The following is a 16,856-nucleotide window of genomic DNA, read 5'->3' as shown; positions in this document are numbered from 1 at the left end:
TTACAAGGTAGACACACAAAATATCTTGAAGTCTTCTCCCGTGACACATATTCGGTTTCTCGAGCCGCGTAACTACGTTCTATGCATAGCTTTTGGCGACAGATTTATAGAGATTTTGTGTCCTGTAAAAAAATCCACCTTCCTCTTTCATCTCTCCTTTCTCTTTCTCTTCAACACGAAGCTTCTTTCTTCTTTTTTCAGGATAGAAGTCTCCAAGGACGCGTTAAAACCCAACGTTGACGTACGGGCGAACAAGAACGCGTACGCGGCCTGTGGACGATCTGCATAAAAAGGTTCGTCGTCTCGTAAAATTTCAAAGCGTCAACGAAAAGGAGGAAAGATCACTTTGGTAAATTTGACATATAATATTTTTTCGACGTATGAGATAATGACTCGCGAAGGCAAAAATATAATCATACCTTTTTTTTTCTCGTCATCGTCATATATTTATTTTTCTTTTTATTTTTCTTATCTACACCATAGACGAATGACGAAAAATTGACTGTTTTCTTTCCTAAAACGTTCGAACCGAAGACGTAACAAAATAAAAGAATCCACGTGCATAGGTAAATCTCTTCTCGAAGCCTTTATCCTGACATATCAGCGTCTTCTTTCTCTCTCTCTCTCTTTCTCTCTCTCTCTCTCTCTCTCTCTCTCTTTCTTTCTCTTTCTCTTTCTTTCACATACATACTTTCGTTGGATGCATTCGCCGAGACGACTTGACATTTTTCCAAGGGTCACGTTCGAAACTGATTTATGTCGACGGGATAACGACGGTGGAATATGTGAAAAGTCGTAAAAGAAATTCGATCTGCCAAAAGAGAAAGAAGAGGGAAAGGGTGGAGAGGAGCTCAGAGAAAAGGAGAGATCGGTGTCGCCGTTAAGCGTTATCGTTCGATAGCACTAAAGTGACAAATCTTCGTGAAAAATCGGTGAACCGGCCAATTATGGGCGCGTTCAACTGGATGCTTCTTTCTGGTCATAGTTCTGAAACTTTATTATCCTTACTACGAGCTCCGATACTTTTTTTTTTCAATGCGGTAAGAATCAACGAGCGAAGAAAAAATATTAGCATGACCCAGGCTAGCTCTTATCGTAGTTTTTAGTTGAATCGTTTTTAAGTTAAAAGGAAAAAAACTAAATCTATATATATATATATATAAATAAAAAAATATATATATATATATAGATTAATCGATTTGACCTAGTTATTATAATCAAAATTAAAAGCAGTGAGATTAAATTCTTTTAATAATTTTCATCAGCTCGTCCATGGCTCAATGACGAGACACTCGACGTGTGTATGTATGTATATATATATATATATATATATACATACACACATATACACATACACAAACATACGTAGGTCGCCTTTCGGAGCACGGACCTGGATCCGGTTCTCCTCTTCTCATGTCGAAGGAGAGAAAGACGGATAGTACTTTGTGCAGAGAAGAGCGAGGGGATATGAGTACAGCCGACTCGATCGCGATCTTAAGGATCGTTGACCGTGACGATTCCCTACTCGCTTATACTCCTTCGATTATTCCTCGCACATTTCTTCGTCGATTTATACGTGCATGTATCTCCTTTAACGTGAACTGCATCGAATTGTTAAATAGACCACAAGATCTTCGAAGGTGTTGCATATCATTATAGAATAAATTCAAGGCGTATCAGTAATCCGACCATGATAACGCATTTCTATGCATTTCTATGCATTTCTATGCATTTATGGATTTTCATAATAAAATTTGAAATATCGTATACGTTCGATGTACGATTTGAAACGTAGATAAGTTATTGAAATAATTAGAAAATTTCTTTCCTCTTATACATAGACGAAGATTGTATTATATAATTTTTTTTTAACCTTCGTCTCGGAGATAATATCTATGTACCTAAATTTAAGAGCAAAGTAATGCCAACAAAATTTACATTCTATCTTATGTTACGGAGAAACAAACAAAAGGATTTCCTCTCTCTTTCTCTCTCTCTCTCTCTCTCTTACCCCCTTCTGTCTCTCTTTCTCTTTATCTTTCCCGCATTTTTTATAACAGAAATCTTAAATACACAATTATTCGTATTCCATTTCAACAAGGTATAGATAAAATGCGGTTACGTAAATAACAAGAGTAAATCGATTCGCGAGTAGTGGGATATAAAGAAAGGAAAAAAAAAAGTATATTTGTTTTTCGTTGATACCACCGAAAGTAACTCCCTCTTGAACTCGCCCTACGACGAACATTTCTTTTTCTCCCCTAACCTCGACCTACGACCACAAGGAAATCCTTCCTTTGCTCAACGTAACTTTCAACAAACGAAACGCGCAAAAAACTAATCACGTAGCAATCAATGGGATCGAATAGTAATCGACTTTAAAGACGAAAAAAGGCACGAAACGAACACAGGAACGCGAACGACGAGTACCAAACGAAAACTTCGGAAATCAAACACCGTGCTTTCTGTTTAAAAAGAAAAAAAAATTAAATAAAAAAGAAAAAAAAAAAGAAATAAAAAGAAGGAGAAAAGAAAAACAATGAACATACTCTAAATAAAATCCAAGTTGATGATCGAGTTCGATACATTGAAAAAACGTTTACTGAGATGTACTAAACAATATGAATAGGTCATGCTAGACGATAAACGACGCTAACGATAACAACGTTTTCAGAGAGGCAAAAAAGAGAAAAAGAGAACAAAACGAATTTTCCAGTGGTCATCGACAAGACGAAATTCTTGCGGATACATTAGTATCATTCGTGGTCATCATAGTTTAATGGTCATTTCGAAAAAGGAAAAAAGAAAAAGAAAAAAAATAATAAAAAGATGAAAAAAGAACATATATATAATTTTTCAATATAAATAAATATAAATAAATATTTCCGATTTTTTCCAAAGTACATACGCGCACGATCCTTCACGTATAAAATCTCCAGCTCACATAATTCATTGCATTCAATCGTTGCGAGATTTTCAGATTATCGTACGAAATTAAATGCATTAGGATCTATAAAAATGGAAAAGAAATAGAAAGGGCAAACAATAGAAGAGTAAAGGATTAGTTCTTCGCTGGAACCTTCCTTCCTTCCTTCCTTCACCATGCTGCACGAGATTCCATTCCAAAGTAGTCCCGTTCACACGCTGCAAAGGTAGGATCGAGTCGGGTTACGACCTCGTGTGACACGGACACGGACACGGCCACGGCAAGACAAGGTAGGCCAGCTTTTCAAAGTTGACTCCTTGTTCGCGTGCCCCAAGGAAACCTCAACGATGTCTTCTTGCCAACGAAGGTAAGGAGAAGAAATCATGAAGAAGGGAGTAGGATAGAAAGAGTGAGCAAAAGAATGAAAGAGAGAGAGAGAGAGAGAGAAGAAGAAAGAAAAAAAAAGAGAAGAAGAGAATCATACGGTTAGAGTTCCATACAAGGTGACTTCTCTCGGCTTCTTCTTTCTTCTTTCTCCTTTCTATCCTTCATTTATCAGTCTTCTTCTCTCGTCTAACTCTTTATTTAGTATCGTTAAATACCGTTTCAACGAAATCAAGGTCTCCACTTTTGCGAAATCGTTAAAATCACTGGAAAATATCATGGTGGAACAACACTCACCTTGAAAGAATATAAAGAATCCCGGAGAAAAAGTTTGGTATCCTTTGACCTCTTCTCTCTCTCTCTCTCTTTCTTTCTTTCTTTCTTTCTTTCTTCCCTTCGTTTTCTCCCTCTTTCTTTCTTTATATATCTCCCTTTTCCTCTCTCTATCTCTCTCTCTCTCTCTCTCTCTCTTTTTCTTCCTTTTTTCTTCTTTCTTCCTTGTTCACAAGGAACAACGCTCCACGCGCACCAGCTGCGAGACACCAAAAAGCACCGTTGAAAAACTCTTAGGAAAACTCGTCTAAAACTTGGCACTCTATCTATCCATCTATCTCTTTCTTACTTCGTTTCTTCTGTCAAAAAAACTCGCTTCGGGCTTATCTGACACACCGTATCGTACTATCCACCTCGTGCTCCAAAGCGCATCGCCTTGAGCTAAGATCTTTCTAATGGTGGAAAAGAAGGGGAGGAAGAAAAGAAGAAGAAGGAGAAGGAGAAGGAGGAGGAGGAGGAGTAAGAAGAAGAAGAAGAAAAAGAAAAGATTAGAAGGAACGCTCGAAATCACGTGGTCTCGCGTCGCGTGAAACACAAAAGCGACCGTTCGAAGAAGTGACGCTAAACTTTTGAAAGGAAGAGGGAAGGGCTACGGGGGAGGGGAGGAAATGGGATTAGAAGAAAATGAAAAGATTTGCCAAGGGAAGTAAGATTATTTTTCCTACCTCTTCTTTTTTTTTCCCCTTCTCTTTTCTCTCTTTCTATTCCTTGGAAATATGATAATTTGTGCGTAGTCACATGGCGCGCGCACTACGTTAATGAAAAAAAAAAAAAATAAAAAGGAGAAAACTGCACTCTTTCTTCGTAAACTTATGGAAAATAACTTGGAATAAATTTAATGTAAAACTTTTTCGGAATTGGATAAACTATAAGCGTAGCAGAACTCGATGGACAACGCGCGAAGAAAACGCGTGCGGAGATACAGGACGCGTAAACGCGCGGAAATTAAGCGACGCGCACGCGACCCACGCGCGATCGAGACTCGGAAAGACTGAAAGCGGAGCGTCGATCGAGCCTCACGCTCGCGATCGGTGCGCTCCTCTCGGTAGACCGGTGTACTAATTCTGAGCCTTCCAAGGAGTTTCTTTCTCTCTCTCTCTCTCTCTCTTTCTCTCTCTCTCATTTAGTCGGCTGGCTCTGTTGTACGAACGTTGTATGTATGTGCGTGCGCGTTGCTTCGACTGGTGGTACACTCATTTTCTTTCCTTTTCTTTACGATCTTTCCTTCTCACTTTTCTCTTAAGATCTTAATTTTTCGAATTTGACGTTCACCAAAAAGAAGAAAAAGGAAGAAACTTTACTGTAGAGAACGTCCAAGAAGATTAACGAGAAAGATGATGAATTCTGTTACGCGTTTGATTGGTTCTCTACAAATAATTAGTTCGTTAGTATGGTATTTCAAGATATTTTCATTGAACATTTTTCGAAGAGAATCGATCAATAGTTCGGAATGTAAACGCGTTGAATCCGATAATTACATTGTCCATTAGGTGGTAATTTTAATTGAAGTTTTAAGATGAACGAACATATATCAATATAGAGATATACATATATATATATATATAAATAAAATACAATTTTCTTTTTTTTTTTTTTCTTAAAGAGATTATCTAAGTATTGAACAGATAATACAACCTTCGTATTTTAAATTGATAGCAGATCCTTTCAGGGCTTTTCAATAGTTCCATGCCCCATTCTGACATTTATAAAAAATCTCGAACAATCATAACGAAAGTACTTGCGTCCTTGGCCACTTGGTGACAACAATCAAAGACTTTTTGATGGTCGCCGTTTATTTGAAAAAGTAGAAAGCGAATGCTGGCACGAAGGACAGAAGGTTACGAAGTAACGAAACGACTTCTATAGATCTTTTCTACGGTTGTAAGTATTATATAAGATAAGAATGTGTTTTTCTTTCAATACTCGTAGCTATATACATTATATATGAGTTCATGTTTGTGTGTGAGAAGAGAAAGAGAGAGAGAGAGAGAGAGAGAGAGAGAGAGAGAGAGAAAGAGAAATAACCGGTCTATACTATGAACGTGAACGGATGTTACAAAAGCATTTTTCTTTCTCAAAAAAAAAAAAAAGAAGCAAAATGAACAAAATCGAGAGGGGAAATTTAACAATAGTTTCGTTTCTCGACGAAGGCTCACATCGTGTAATGAGAAAAGAAATCTGCATGCAATTTACAGAGGAGATAATTACATAGGTACACGGCAACAGCTGGTCACGATGCAATACCTTCTACATAGTTGAAAAGATCGATAATGAATATTTCTATGCTTGTGGAGCTTTTAGGTAATTCTATATATTTTCGATATAAAATTGATAGTGATATATTATCAGATACGTTCACGACTAACATGTTCTGATTATTATATATTAACAAGAAACATTATAGTATGTGATTTATTAGGATTTTATATCAACACTTTTTATATCGTAAATAAATTCAGTTGGTAATAAGTATCTATAAGTACCTATCTATTATCAATATCTACGTCATTTGTAATGTAGATTTATCGTCGAAACGTTTCATTTGAAACATTTAGATACATGTTACCCGAAAATCTTTGTTTTTTTGATATACAAACTCGACCGACTTTGTAAACGATTTACGTCGGGCTTAGTGGAAGCAAACGTGAAAAACGAAACTAATCACGAAAGGCTCGATAATTTATTCCAACTTAAAGGATCAAAATTGCATGGATCCGAGAATCAAAGGAAACAAAGATCACCTTAAAACGTTTCTCCGATTCTTTTTCTATTCCTTATTTGTCTTCTCTTTTCGTTATTACCCCTTGACAAAAAGAATTATAAAACGATTTGTAATGATCGCCCTTTGAATAGAATAATTATTTTGCTGACGTTAAATTCTATTAGGTATTTTTCTTAGTAACAATTTAATTTTTAACAACAATAACATCACCATTACCAACAATAAGACATATTATTACGAATTACATATTTTTATGATAAATTTTACTATCCTTTTACGTTAACAATCATTTCGTCGGATTGAATTATCATATTACTTATAGTACACTTGTATGTGTACATATACATATATCATGTTTTTTTTTTTTTTTAATTTCATTGATTCAGAGACTAGTATCTATCGGAAACGTGACACGATAAACAAAGGACACAAAAAGCCATGCATCGGGAGAGGGTGGGATAAGTAATTAAAACTCTAAAGTTCACGTACCGGCGTCTGCTCTTTGGTAGACAGATGTTGAAAATCGAGGGTCGAATTAATTGAACGTACCTATTGCCTGCGTACTCTCTCTTTAACTCTTGTTGGCTCTTTTCGTTTCTCTTACTCTCTCTTCGCATTCGGTCCCCATCTTTTGAAGTCACGTGACTTGGAATATAACCAGCTTGTGCTTTCTTCTCCTATCGTCCAGGTTTAGTAGAATACAGACAATGAACAGTATTGTAAGCCCTTCGGATTTCTGCTCTTTATAAAATTCAATAAATATAAGTCATCGTCGTCGTCGTAGCGTCTCGTAGCCATCGTCGTTGTTGTCGTCGTCGTTATCATCGTTATTTCGTTAAAGATCGGGACTAAACTAATAAAATTGAATCGTCCGAGAAGTAAACAAAGTCGATCACTAATTTTACATATCTCTGAAGAAGATATAAAATTTTATTGATCGTTTGTAAACAAAAATTTTATATGAAGTATTCAGAGAATATAGTGAAAATCAAATATTTCGAATAATCCTAGACGGTTGATGTAAAATTGATTGATGTCTGTAGAGAAAGAGAGTTTGATTCTCGAGAGGAATAAAGTTCTATCTACGCATAACAACTGGGTAGCGATATAAATACGATTTATTAGCATCAATTGAGTTAAATTACGCTTTATTAATTCTACTCTCTTCCCCCCTCCTCCTCCCCTCTTTCTCTCTATTTCTCTCCCTTTCTCTCACTCGTTGTCATATCCCCTTTGTTGATTGGTGGACAATGAGCGATTAGGTTTTCTTTTTCTCATTCGATCGACATACTTCTCTTGAATATTGCTGTAGTGTATCGTATTTTACGATATTTTGATTTTTCCAGCCATAGCCAATACAATCTCATAGGATTTTAGAAGAGAGAAAGAGAGTTTGTAATCGGATTAATATCTATAGAAATTTTCGTTGTAATAGAAAGTATTATAAAAGAAAGGAGAATAAATAATTCAAACATTCAATTTTTGTTTGTTTGCTCGAACATTACATTCGTAGTTTAAAAATCCTTATTAATGAAAGTGAATGCATATGAAAAAGAACAAATCGGTTTTTCATAGCAATTAAAATTTCAAAAATTACACACACGTACCCGCATATATATATATATATATATATATATTGAGTTAGTCAATAAGTAATACCGGAATTTTCAATATTTTATATTTAACAATAAATGCATTCAGTATTGAACATCAAACATTGGATTCAGTATTTTTTATGGAAAATGTCGACTTTATTTATTTATCAATTGAATATATACTACTAATACGGAATAAACAATTGAGTCATTCAAAGTGTGTTTAGATCAACGATAAATCGCATTTACTATAATCTTCAATACAATGTAAGATTAAAGGATTAAATCAATTGAATGAAATTGTAAACATAACGCAAATGAAACAAAGAGGGAGTGAGCAAAGTTTTTAAATTGGTATATTGATTGAGAAATATTTTTGATAATTAAAGTATTAAATTAAATATAATAAAATAATAAATTAAAACTTTATAGATACGTATCATTATGTCGAATTAATGAACGAAGTAATGTAAAATCTATCAATCAAGTTGAAGTACGAATAATTACTTATAAGAAAAAGTATTTGTCGATATTTGCTGTTCGAAAGAAAAACTATGTAGTCACAGTTTTTCTTCAGCTTGTCGTTCGTGTTTCAACCGACAACGGTACCGTATATATACGAAAATAAATTACGAAGTGTTTCTTAATGAAACCTTTGTACAGACGAACGTCGTGGTAATTTTTCAAGGCTTGTCTCATACTTGTCCTAAGTCGCGACAAGCCAGAAACGAAACGCGAAGAATGACGCGTATCCATTTTATGAGACTCGAGTACAAAATCACTTTAAGTTAAGATTCAATTAAGTATATACTGGAGTTAATGAACTACGATGTTAAGAGAAATTTAAAATAGCTATTTCCTTAATACATAGTAAGTCGATAACATAATTGCTTTTAATATACAAAGGCAACATTGCACATTAAACATGAGTTATAATATTTATGGTAGTTAAGATGTTATTCGAAATATGTGGTATTTACATAGATGCATACATACATACATACATGTAATAGCGAACTATCACAATTGAAAATAATTTTAATTATATAGAGGAAAGAGCAATTGTTTAATTCTTCTCTTTAAACAGTTGTATTAAGTTCACCATTGCCGTTGAATGGTTGCCGTTGAATGAGACGCTGATAAACTATACCTGATTTGGATATAGTTTATAACGGTAACTTGTGCATTCAGCTATATGATGCGGATTGAAGGAGAAGTTACAAGAACAGAAGTGATCATATTCAATTAGAAAGCAGTTCACGAATTAGATTGGGATAAGACCGATCGATTTCGTTTATAGATAAAATCTCTAATATTGCTCGTGCATTAGATTGAGAATTAATTAGATAGATCGTATTGGTCACTTATTAAATTAAATTCTATTGATCAGTCAAAGTACAGAATTTCGAGGAATATCCTAATATTATTATACAGTAAGAGCACCAGTTGCTTACAGAAAGTTGCGAATTATCAAGGGAATGTAATTAAGCAAAGAATGTGGATTATTCTGCGCGTATTAAACTCAGGAGTACTTGAAATACCTACCACATGAGTACGCCAACGATGTCGAGAGATCCTGTTTAAAGTATTTAAATCCGTCTTTTCTAAAAACAATTAATTCATGAAATCAAATAGATGAGATTTGTTTATTTATATACTTAATAAAGTTATATATTAATTTAATACATTAATTCAATACATTAATTTAATACTTTAATTTAATATTTATATATAATAATTTAATGAAGATAATCTTATGCTTCAATATATGTCATTAGTTTCGTATTAGTTTCGTAATATTATTTTCCACTAGACAAATCTATTAATATAAAATACTTTGAGTTATTATTTTAACCCGATGTGTAAGTTTAAAATAGATTTAGAGTAAGCAACAAGATACATCGTACATCTATTTCTCAACTCATAAATAAACCTTCTTGATCAAGTTGTACTTTCGACTTCAACTTGATCTTTTCTTATCTGTCATTGATGTATATACCACGTGTACATATATGTCCGATAAAAGAAAAAGTCAAGTTAAAATCGTTCGATATTCTGAAAATGAAACTTCGATCGATAAGTTGAACCAGCCTTAGATTTGATTTTCGTAATTCCCTGAAGTATAACGTGTGCATCGTTTTCAGGCGTCCCAAGTGACCAGTAGTTGTATCATACTCCATACATGAGATTAGAAAATGAAAAGATTCTATTTTTGACTGTTAACCTAGAATTATGTTGTAACAATTACTCGATCGAATACTATACGATATATACCAAAATAAAAAAATAAAAATTTTTCCACATCAGGATCTACGTTATGATACATTGTTTTTTCTTTCGATATTTTATGACTCCATTTTTCTAATTTTTTTTTTTCTTTTTGTATTTTTTTCTTTTCTTTTTGCTTTTCACGTGAGCAGATTTTTTTCAAAAGCTCTATAAAGAATATTTTTCCGAAAAATGTATCGTGCCTCGATCCCTGTTGGAATTTATTCACGAAAATTCTTTCGTACGTCTTTTGTCATACTCATATGAACGAGAAAAGCAAAGAGAAAAAGAAAATAAAAAAAGAAACGGTGAGGGAGAGAGAGAGAAAGAGAGAGAGAGAGAAATGAAGAAAGCACAGTATGTACATTTGCTGTGTTCAAATAGTAGGTTTCTCGATGCATGTAATTCAACATAAGCATAAGTCATTACATCCTACTATTCTATATTTGTATACTTGTTCACATATATCTGGTATATGAGCACACAAACATTCGTATGTACGCATATACACAATATCTTGACGTTTCTGACTTGATTTCTCCGAGCACCCAATCCCTTTCCTCTCTTTTTCTCTTTTCTTTATATCTATTTTTTTCTCTGTTTCTCGCTCTAAAGACCAGTTCGCGAGTATTCGCAGTGCCTTTTGATTATGCGCCATAGCCGGGAGGCTCGATGTTTAATTTCTTTGTCCATGAGATAGGCCGTGAAATGTGTCGCGGTAGAGAGAGAGAAAAAAAAAGAAGAAGAAGAAAAAGAAGAAAAAAAAAAGAAAGAAAGAAAAAAGACAAGAGAAGAAGAGAAAAAAAAATAAGAGACAGAGAGAAAAATTTCAACGGGCACAGGTAGGCGTATAAACGGCACATGCAAGAAATCCGCGTGTTTCTCCCGCTATATTGCTTTTCTTTGTTATAAAACCATTGCCTGTATTTCTTCTCCTTTCTTCGATTTTTGAAATACGTCTTTTTTTCTTTTTTTTTTTTATTTCCCTTTTATCTCCCTTAATGACGAAAGTAGAAGGAGACTGGATGGCCTTCGTATTAGTCGTTTCTTCGATATATGTACATGTATATATCACCATTAATCTTCTTCAATATATGTACATGTATGTATCATTAATACTTCTTCAATGTATGTATATACCGTATGACTTTTAATCGTCTATCTTATGTCCTAAATTTGTCAAAAATATTTATGACAATTGATTTTACAAAAATCAATTACCCTTATTATATCTTGCTGAGAATATTCTTTCAAATTTATTATATATTTAATTATTTAGATCAATTGTGATTAATTAATATAATATTTTGATCGATGTGATTTATTGGAAACCTTTCATGATACCATCGTGACTTTGAATCTGTGAAATATATATTTTTAACAAATAAAATGAAATTCGTCTTATTATCAATTATTATTTTGATATTTTTATAGGAGAAAGAAAAAGGACTTTCATCGAAATTATTGTCAGTTTCCAAAGTTTGGCGAAATGATATTAACGTTGAATAGCTCAAACCTGCTTCCGCATACGTAAAGAAATGCTGACAGTGCACAAATGTATCCTAAAGCGTTGTCGCTTACATACATGCATATATAGATGATAAAGAGAGTACACCTGTTCTTTGATTTGTCAGCACTTTAATGGTACAAAAAGCTATCCATGGGGTTTCCCAATATTATAGTCTTTCTATTTCTTATTATGTTATTATGTCTCCTTCGCTTTCTCTCTCTTTCTCTCTCTCTCTCTCTCTCTCTCTCTCTCTCTCTCTCTTTCTCTCTCTCTCTCTCTTTTCTTCATCTCCTTTTTCATCTTCATTTTTTATTCCTTTCCTTTTTTTTTCTTTCACCAAATTCCTATTACAAGGAGAAAGAATTCATTTGAAAGAACAATATCGCGATGTTATTGTTCTCTCCCGAGGAAAGTTCTAGTAGATTTTTACTTCTTAGTAAGGTTGTTAATAACAAAAGCAAACTTATCCCTTCTATTTTTAATAAATAATTTCTTTCCAAGAGTTGAAAGGTGGTGCGCCGTTGGTAGAGTTACACTTTTCTTTCTATTTTTTTTATTTATTTTTTCTTTTTTTATCAGAAAAAGAAGAAAAAGTTGACTGGTTGAAACGTTGTCCGATAAAGTTTTCTCGACAAGAGATTTCATGACAAAAGATTTGATCTTTTCAGTTTGTAAATAAAAGCTCACGAGATTAAGGCTGTTCATCAACTCTCTTGGTTTTATAATGATTTACGCCAGCAATGAATCCAACCGTAATTCTTGACCTATTTCGATGAACAAGATCTCATCTATACTATAATATTTGTATAAAAGGATTTCGTTAAAAATTTAATTTACACGTTATTATAATTCAATTAGGATTAATGAGGAACAACAGAAATGGTAGATAAACAAAACAACATATATTTAATTCGTCATAGAGTTTACTTGTCGCATTGTTCATAAGTATATAATCATTTCGAACCTGAAACTCTGCGTATAAATATTATCGACATAGGATTTCTCATTGGACTTTTGTTATAACCGTAATCTCACGTGTAGCTCGACATCGGTATAGCTCCTTCACGCTTAGCTTTCTGATTAAAATCGAATAATTTATCGTTTTATTAATTTCTCGATTTCGAAGGAAATTATCGATAAAGTTGATGAAGAGAAAAGGCTAGTTGATGTGTGTTTCATCGAAGGATTTCTGATTTTTTTCTTTTTTTGTTTTTTTTTCTTTTCTTTTCCGTTGTTTTCTTTTCCTTAAAAAAGTGTTTATATGTTGTTGCAAATTCCAAGTTCTGTAATAGCAGCTTGAATGTGAGCGTTTAAGGATTCCTTTGCATCTACGTCACTATGTTGATAGCCATTCAGAAAATAACAGGTCCCAGATGTGTTTGCTGGCATTTCCTTCGGTAAATTATTCTTGGTCCGCGGTTCCAAAATGAATCCTGATGTCTTAATTAAGTGTCTAAAATTAGATAACATGATTTATAGAAAAGTTAGACGAGATTAACTAATATAATGTAAAATTTGTTATATCGCGAAAGTACATTAATGCTAAAGAGATATTTTTCTTCGTTATACATACAGATACGTCATGGGGCTGACATTAACTCGTAATGGCTCGCTCGTAGATTCAAATTTGTTGGCCAGCGTTACATTGTGCCCGAAGAGACAATACCTCGGCATTTTTTTACCTACTACTCCAGCCAATACCATTCCGGTATGAATACCAATACGCATCTGAAAAATAATAACTATAATAATATTTTGAAATAAGCTATTGGAGCGATTTCATGAATATCCGAAGAGAGTTAACGTTCGATGAGATAAGAAAATGTGGGAGAAAAGTATAAAAATAAAATTCGCGAAGCTTCTTTTAAAAGTTAATTTTAATGTATAAATCTTTTCTTTTTCTTTGCCGTATCGCAGCAGTAGTCCGTTATCAACGTGAATAAGGGATACTTTATAATGGGAAAAGTTTTAATAGTCTTCAAGAAGGAAATAATAAACAATAGTTGGATGATATTGTTAGGTAGGTTAATAGTAATAAAAAATATTATTGATCTCTACACGCATCAATATTATCATCTACCATGATAAGTTTTGTATTCAATCTTTCTAGCAAAATGAATAATTTATTACACTTCTTTTATTTTGTAAATATAGAAAAGTAATTGAATAATTTATCGATAAATAAGCGTTATTATTACCTTGATAGGTTTTCCCTCGTGCGTTAAATGTTGAGTACACGTTTGTATCATTTTTAAGCCCATCCAAGCGATTTGTTGTGCATGAGTATTTGTATTTCGATGCAAACCACACGCCACACAATAAGCATCGCCTATTGTTTCTACCTAATACCGGAATAAATTAAAAATTACAAAAAGTTTTCCGTACATATCAGGTTTCGATGCATCACAGTTATTAAAGATTAATTATAAATAATAACACACCTTGTATACGTCCAATTGTCCGCAAAATATATCAAATTGTTCGTAAAGATTTTGAAGCATATTTACGACCATCATCGGAGTTGCTGTCGAACATATTGCTGTGAATCCGACGATATCGCTGAAAAGCATCGTCACGTCCGAATACATTTTTGCTTCAATCGTTTCACCTAAAAAAGAAAAATAATATTCCAAATTATATGTATCTTACTCATGTAAAGATCTCATTTTTCACATGTCTTTACTATCAGCCCTTAAAATTGCTCCCTGACTTATCATAAATCGGCAATGGAACGACCTTATGATATTTTTTTCATAAGAGTCATTTCGTAATTCAGAAAATTGACGACCAATATCATTTTTTTATTTCTAGAAACAATGATATTTTTTACTAAATAACTTATTGTCAAAATGAATTCATTTTTATTTAAAAATTTTTCTAAATTAAAGATTTCTACCTTACCAATATCCGTGACTTACCCAACCATAGACGTTTCGCTATATCCGGTGGAAATATAAGATGAAGCAGACTAACGTTCTTTTCTCTTTCTACATCGACCGCTCTGTTAGCTTCCTCTATGGAGCTTTTTAATTTATCCATACGTCTTCTCAAGCCGTCCTACAAGGGAATACATTTATTTCTTTAATTTATTTTATATAGTATTTTCTTATCAATATCCGATATTTAAGATACATGAAATACAATCATAATTTATGTCCGTTTCGCTATATATTTTATGACTCTAGGTAACATACTACTTGTAAGTAAATACAGATGCACTAGCCATTAAAATGGCTGTGTGAGAGAGTAAATAAGATTAAAGAATATATATATATATATATATATATATATATATATATATATATTGATTTACTCCTTTCACATTTCACAGTGCATTATTACTACGAGAAGGTACATAAACTTATTTTGTTAGCGTTTCTTAACGTCTTAATATCGACCATTGAACGGATATTATTCTTCTTATGAACTCGTTTCAATGTTCAATACGATTTTATTTGTTGACAAAATAAAGACGTGATTTGTTACCTGAGCTCTTGCTTGTTCTCCCACTAAGATAACGTCTCTCGTAGCATCATGGAGCGGTATATCAGAAATAAAGAGACCTCTTCCTGTGAGACCATCTAATCCATTAAGAAATGGCGAACTCACGAATAAAATCGAATCTGATTCCGGACAATGAACCATTTGGCCCTTCATTTCCAAACCCTAAAAATAGATTTTAAAGTAGATAATAGTTGATTAATATTATTCATTTTTTAGCTCGTTATGTTTTATAATAATTATTTAGTAGGATCTTGTGGAATTAGTACAGGATTGGAATCGATCAGGAATGTATTCAGACTATTCGAATTGTGGTTACGAATTACGAGATTGTACAGTTTGATATTGTCTACAGAGGAACATACGTGGTATAATATAGGACTATCAACGATATCCACCTTGATATCTATATTTATCTAACATAGTATGTTATTAACATAGTATGTTAATTATTTACTAACGCTCTTTATCAAACAATATATCAATGAATTATGTTATATTTTCTACAAACCGTAGAAGTAACGAGATGAATTCGTTAGATGTTAATACCGTAATTTATCTGGATTATTTGAAATATATTATTAACGATGGATAAAACAAAGTAAAAGTTTTCTAAACTCATAGGGGATTTATATACCTCAGCAGGATATTTCTCAGCGCCGTGTGGCCTTTGTAACGTTAGAACAAATGGCGTGTTCGCGCGCTTCAGAATCTCTTGAAAGGTCAAAGTAATCCCGTGTGGTCGAGTGAACACAAAGTACGTCGATATTCCCCTTCCAAGGCGATCCAAATAATGACCGAAGATTTTCATAAAGCCGACACCCAATTGGACGAACTCGAAGTTTTTATCGACGACGAAGTGCCATGGGAAAGCTTTGCAAAAGCTTGCCACCCCCAAGCGAAGGTCCCTGGCTTCAGTGGAGAGTGGACAGAAATAATGTGGCGCGACTATGTCGGAATCGTCGTCGATTCGATCACTATAACGTTCTGGCGTGATGCGATACCTGAAAGATAACTCGACCGTTAGCGAATCTTATATCCTACTCTTTAAAAGCTATTTCGATCCATCTAAAAGAACTTGGATCTTTTTGACAATCACTCTACCAAAGAAAATTGCTTCAAAGGGCAAGTGATAGATAGATAGATAGATAGATAGATAGATAGACAGAGGAGACAAAAGATATATTTTTTGAAAAACGTATTTTTTAGCTATGATTTTTTTCGTAAAATTATTCTTATTATTACTCGCAAACGAATAGTTTTATCATCGATTTAAACGATCGAAAACAATGTTACGAACATTAGCTGTTATATTATTAGTCATACGTGATGTTTGTCGAATTTGTCAAACTTTCCAACTCGTACATATCTACTAACTGTACTTCCGGGAACTATAATTTTCACGGATTCATGTTTAATCTTGCATTTCGTATTCCATACACTCATTCGATAATGAAACCTCCTAGACGATGTTATAATCGATAACGTGTTTTCATTGCTGAAGAAATAACGGTCTAAGTGCTAATATATTCGATTAGTAAGGAACAAACTTACGATCGAAGGATAACTTTTTCTTTGTTTTTTTTCTTGTTGTTTCTATCGAATAATATTATTAAC

General features: G+C 33.3%; 2 protein-coding genes across 15 annotated transcripts in view; both read right to left on the bottom strand.

Moving 5' to 3' along the window:
• The window catches only part of LOC124427343, a 240,929-nt gene extending 236,283 nt beyond the window's left edge, over window positions 1–4,646 (bottom strand). For 5 of the 14 annotated variants that reach the window (XM_046970208.1, XM_046970243.1, XM_046970261.1 and 2 more), the window contains exon 1: window positions 3,608–4,646. The gene's annotated coding sequence lies outside the window, so the exon portion shown is untranslated. Of the gene's footprint in view, window positions 1–3,410 lie in introns of all 14 variants that reach the window. The other 9 variants (XM_046970197.1, XM_046970226.1, XM_046970284.1 and 6 more) reach the window with 6 other exon arrangements.
• A 7,997-nt stretch (window positions 4,647–12,643) lies between these two features.
• The window catches only part of LOC124427730 (head-specific guanylate cyclase), a 28,154-nt gene continuing 23,941 nt past the window's right edge, over window positions 12,644–16,856 (bottom strand). Inside the window, exons 5-11 of the mRNA XM_046971006.1 lie at window positions 15,877–16,243; window positions 15,225–15,404; window positions 14,657–14,795; window positions 14,180–14,346; window positions 13,937–14,080; window positions 13,312–13,466; window positions 12,644–13,191 (exon numbers count right to left, since the gene is read on the bottom strand). Coding sequence (XP_046826962.1) covers window positions 12,996–13,191; window positions 13,312–13,466; window positions 13,937–14,080; window positions 14,180–14,346; window positions 14,657–14,795; window positions 15,225–15,404; window positions 15,877–16,243 — 1,348 coding nt within the window. The 3' untranslated portion in view covers window positions 12,644–12,995. The remainder of the gene's footprint in view (window positions 13,192–13,311; window positions 13,467–13,936; window positions 14,081–14,179; window positions 14,347–14,656; window positions 14,796–15,224; window positions 15,405–15,876; window positions 16,244–16,856) is intronic.

The sequence above is a fragment of the Vespa crabro genome, chromosome 1 (genome assembly GCF_910589235.1).
Source record: "Vespa crabro chromosome 1, iyVesCrab1.2, whole genome shotgun sequence".
NCBI classification, from domain to species: domain Eukaryota; kingdom Metazoa; phylum Arthropoda; class Insecta; order Hymenoptera; family Vespidae; genus Vespa; species Vespa crabro.
Note: the sequence above shows the minus strand (reverse complement) of the source record. Positions and strands in the feature narration are given on the sequence as shown.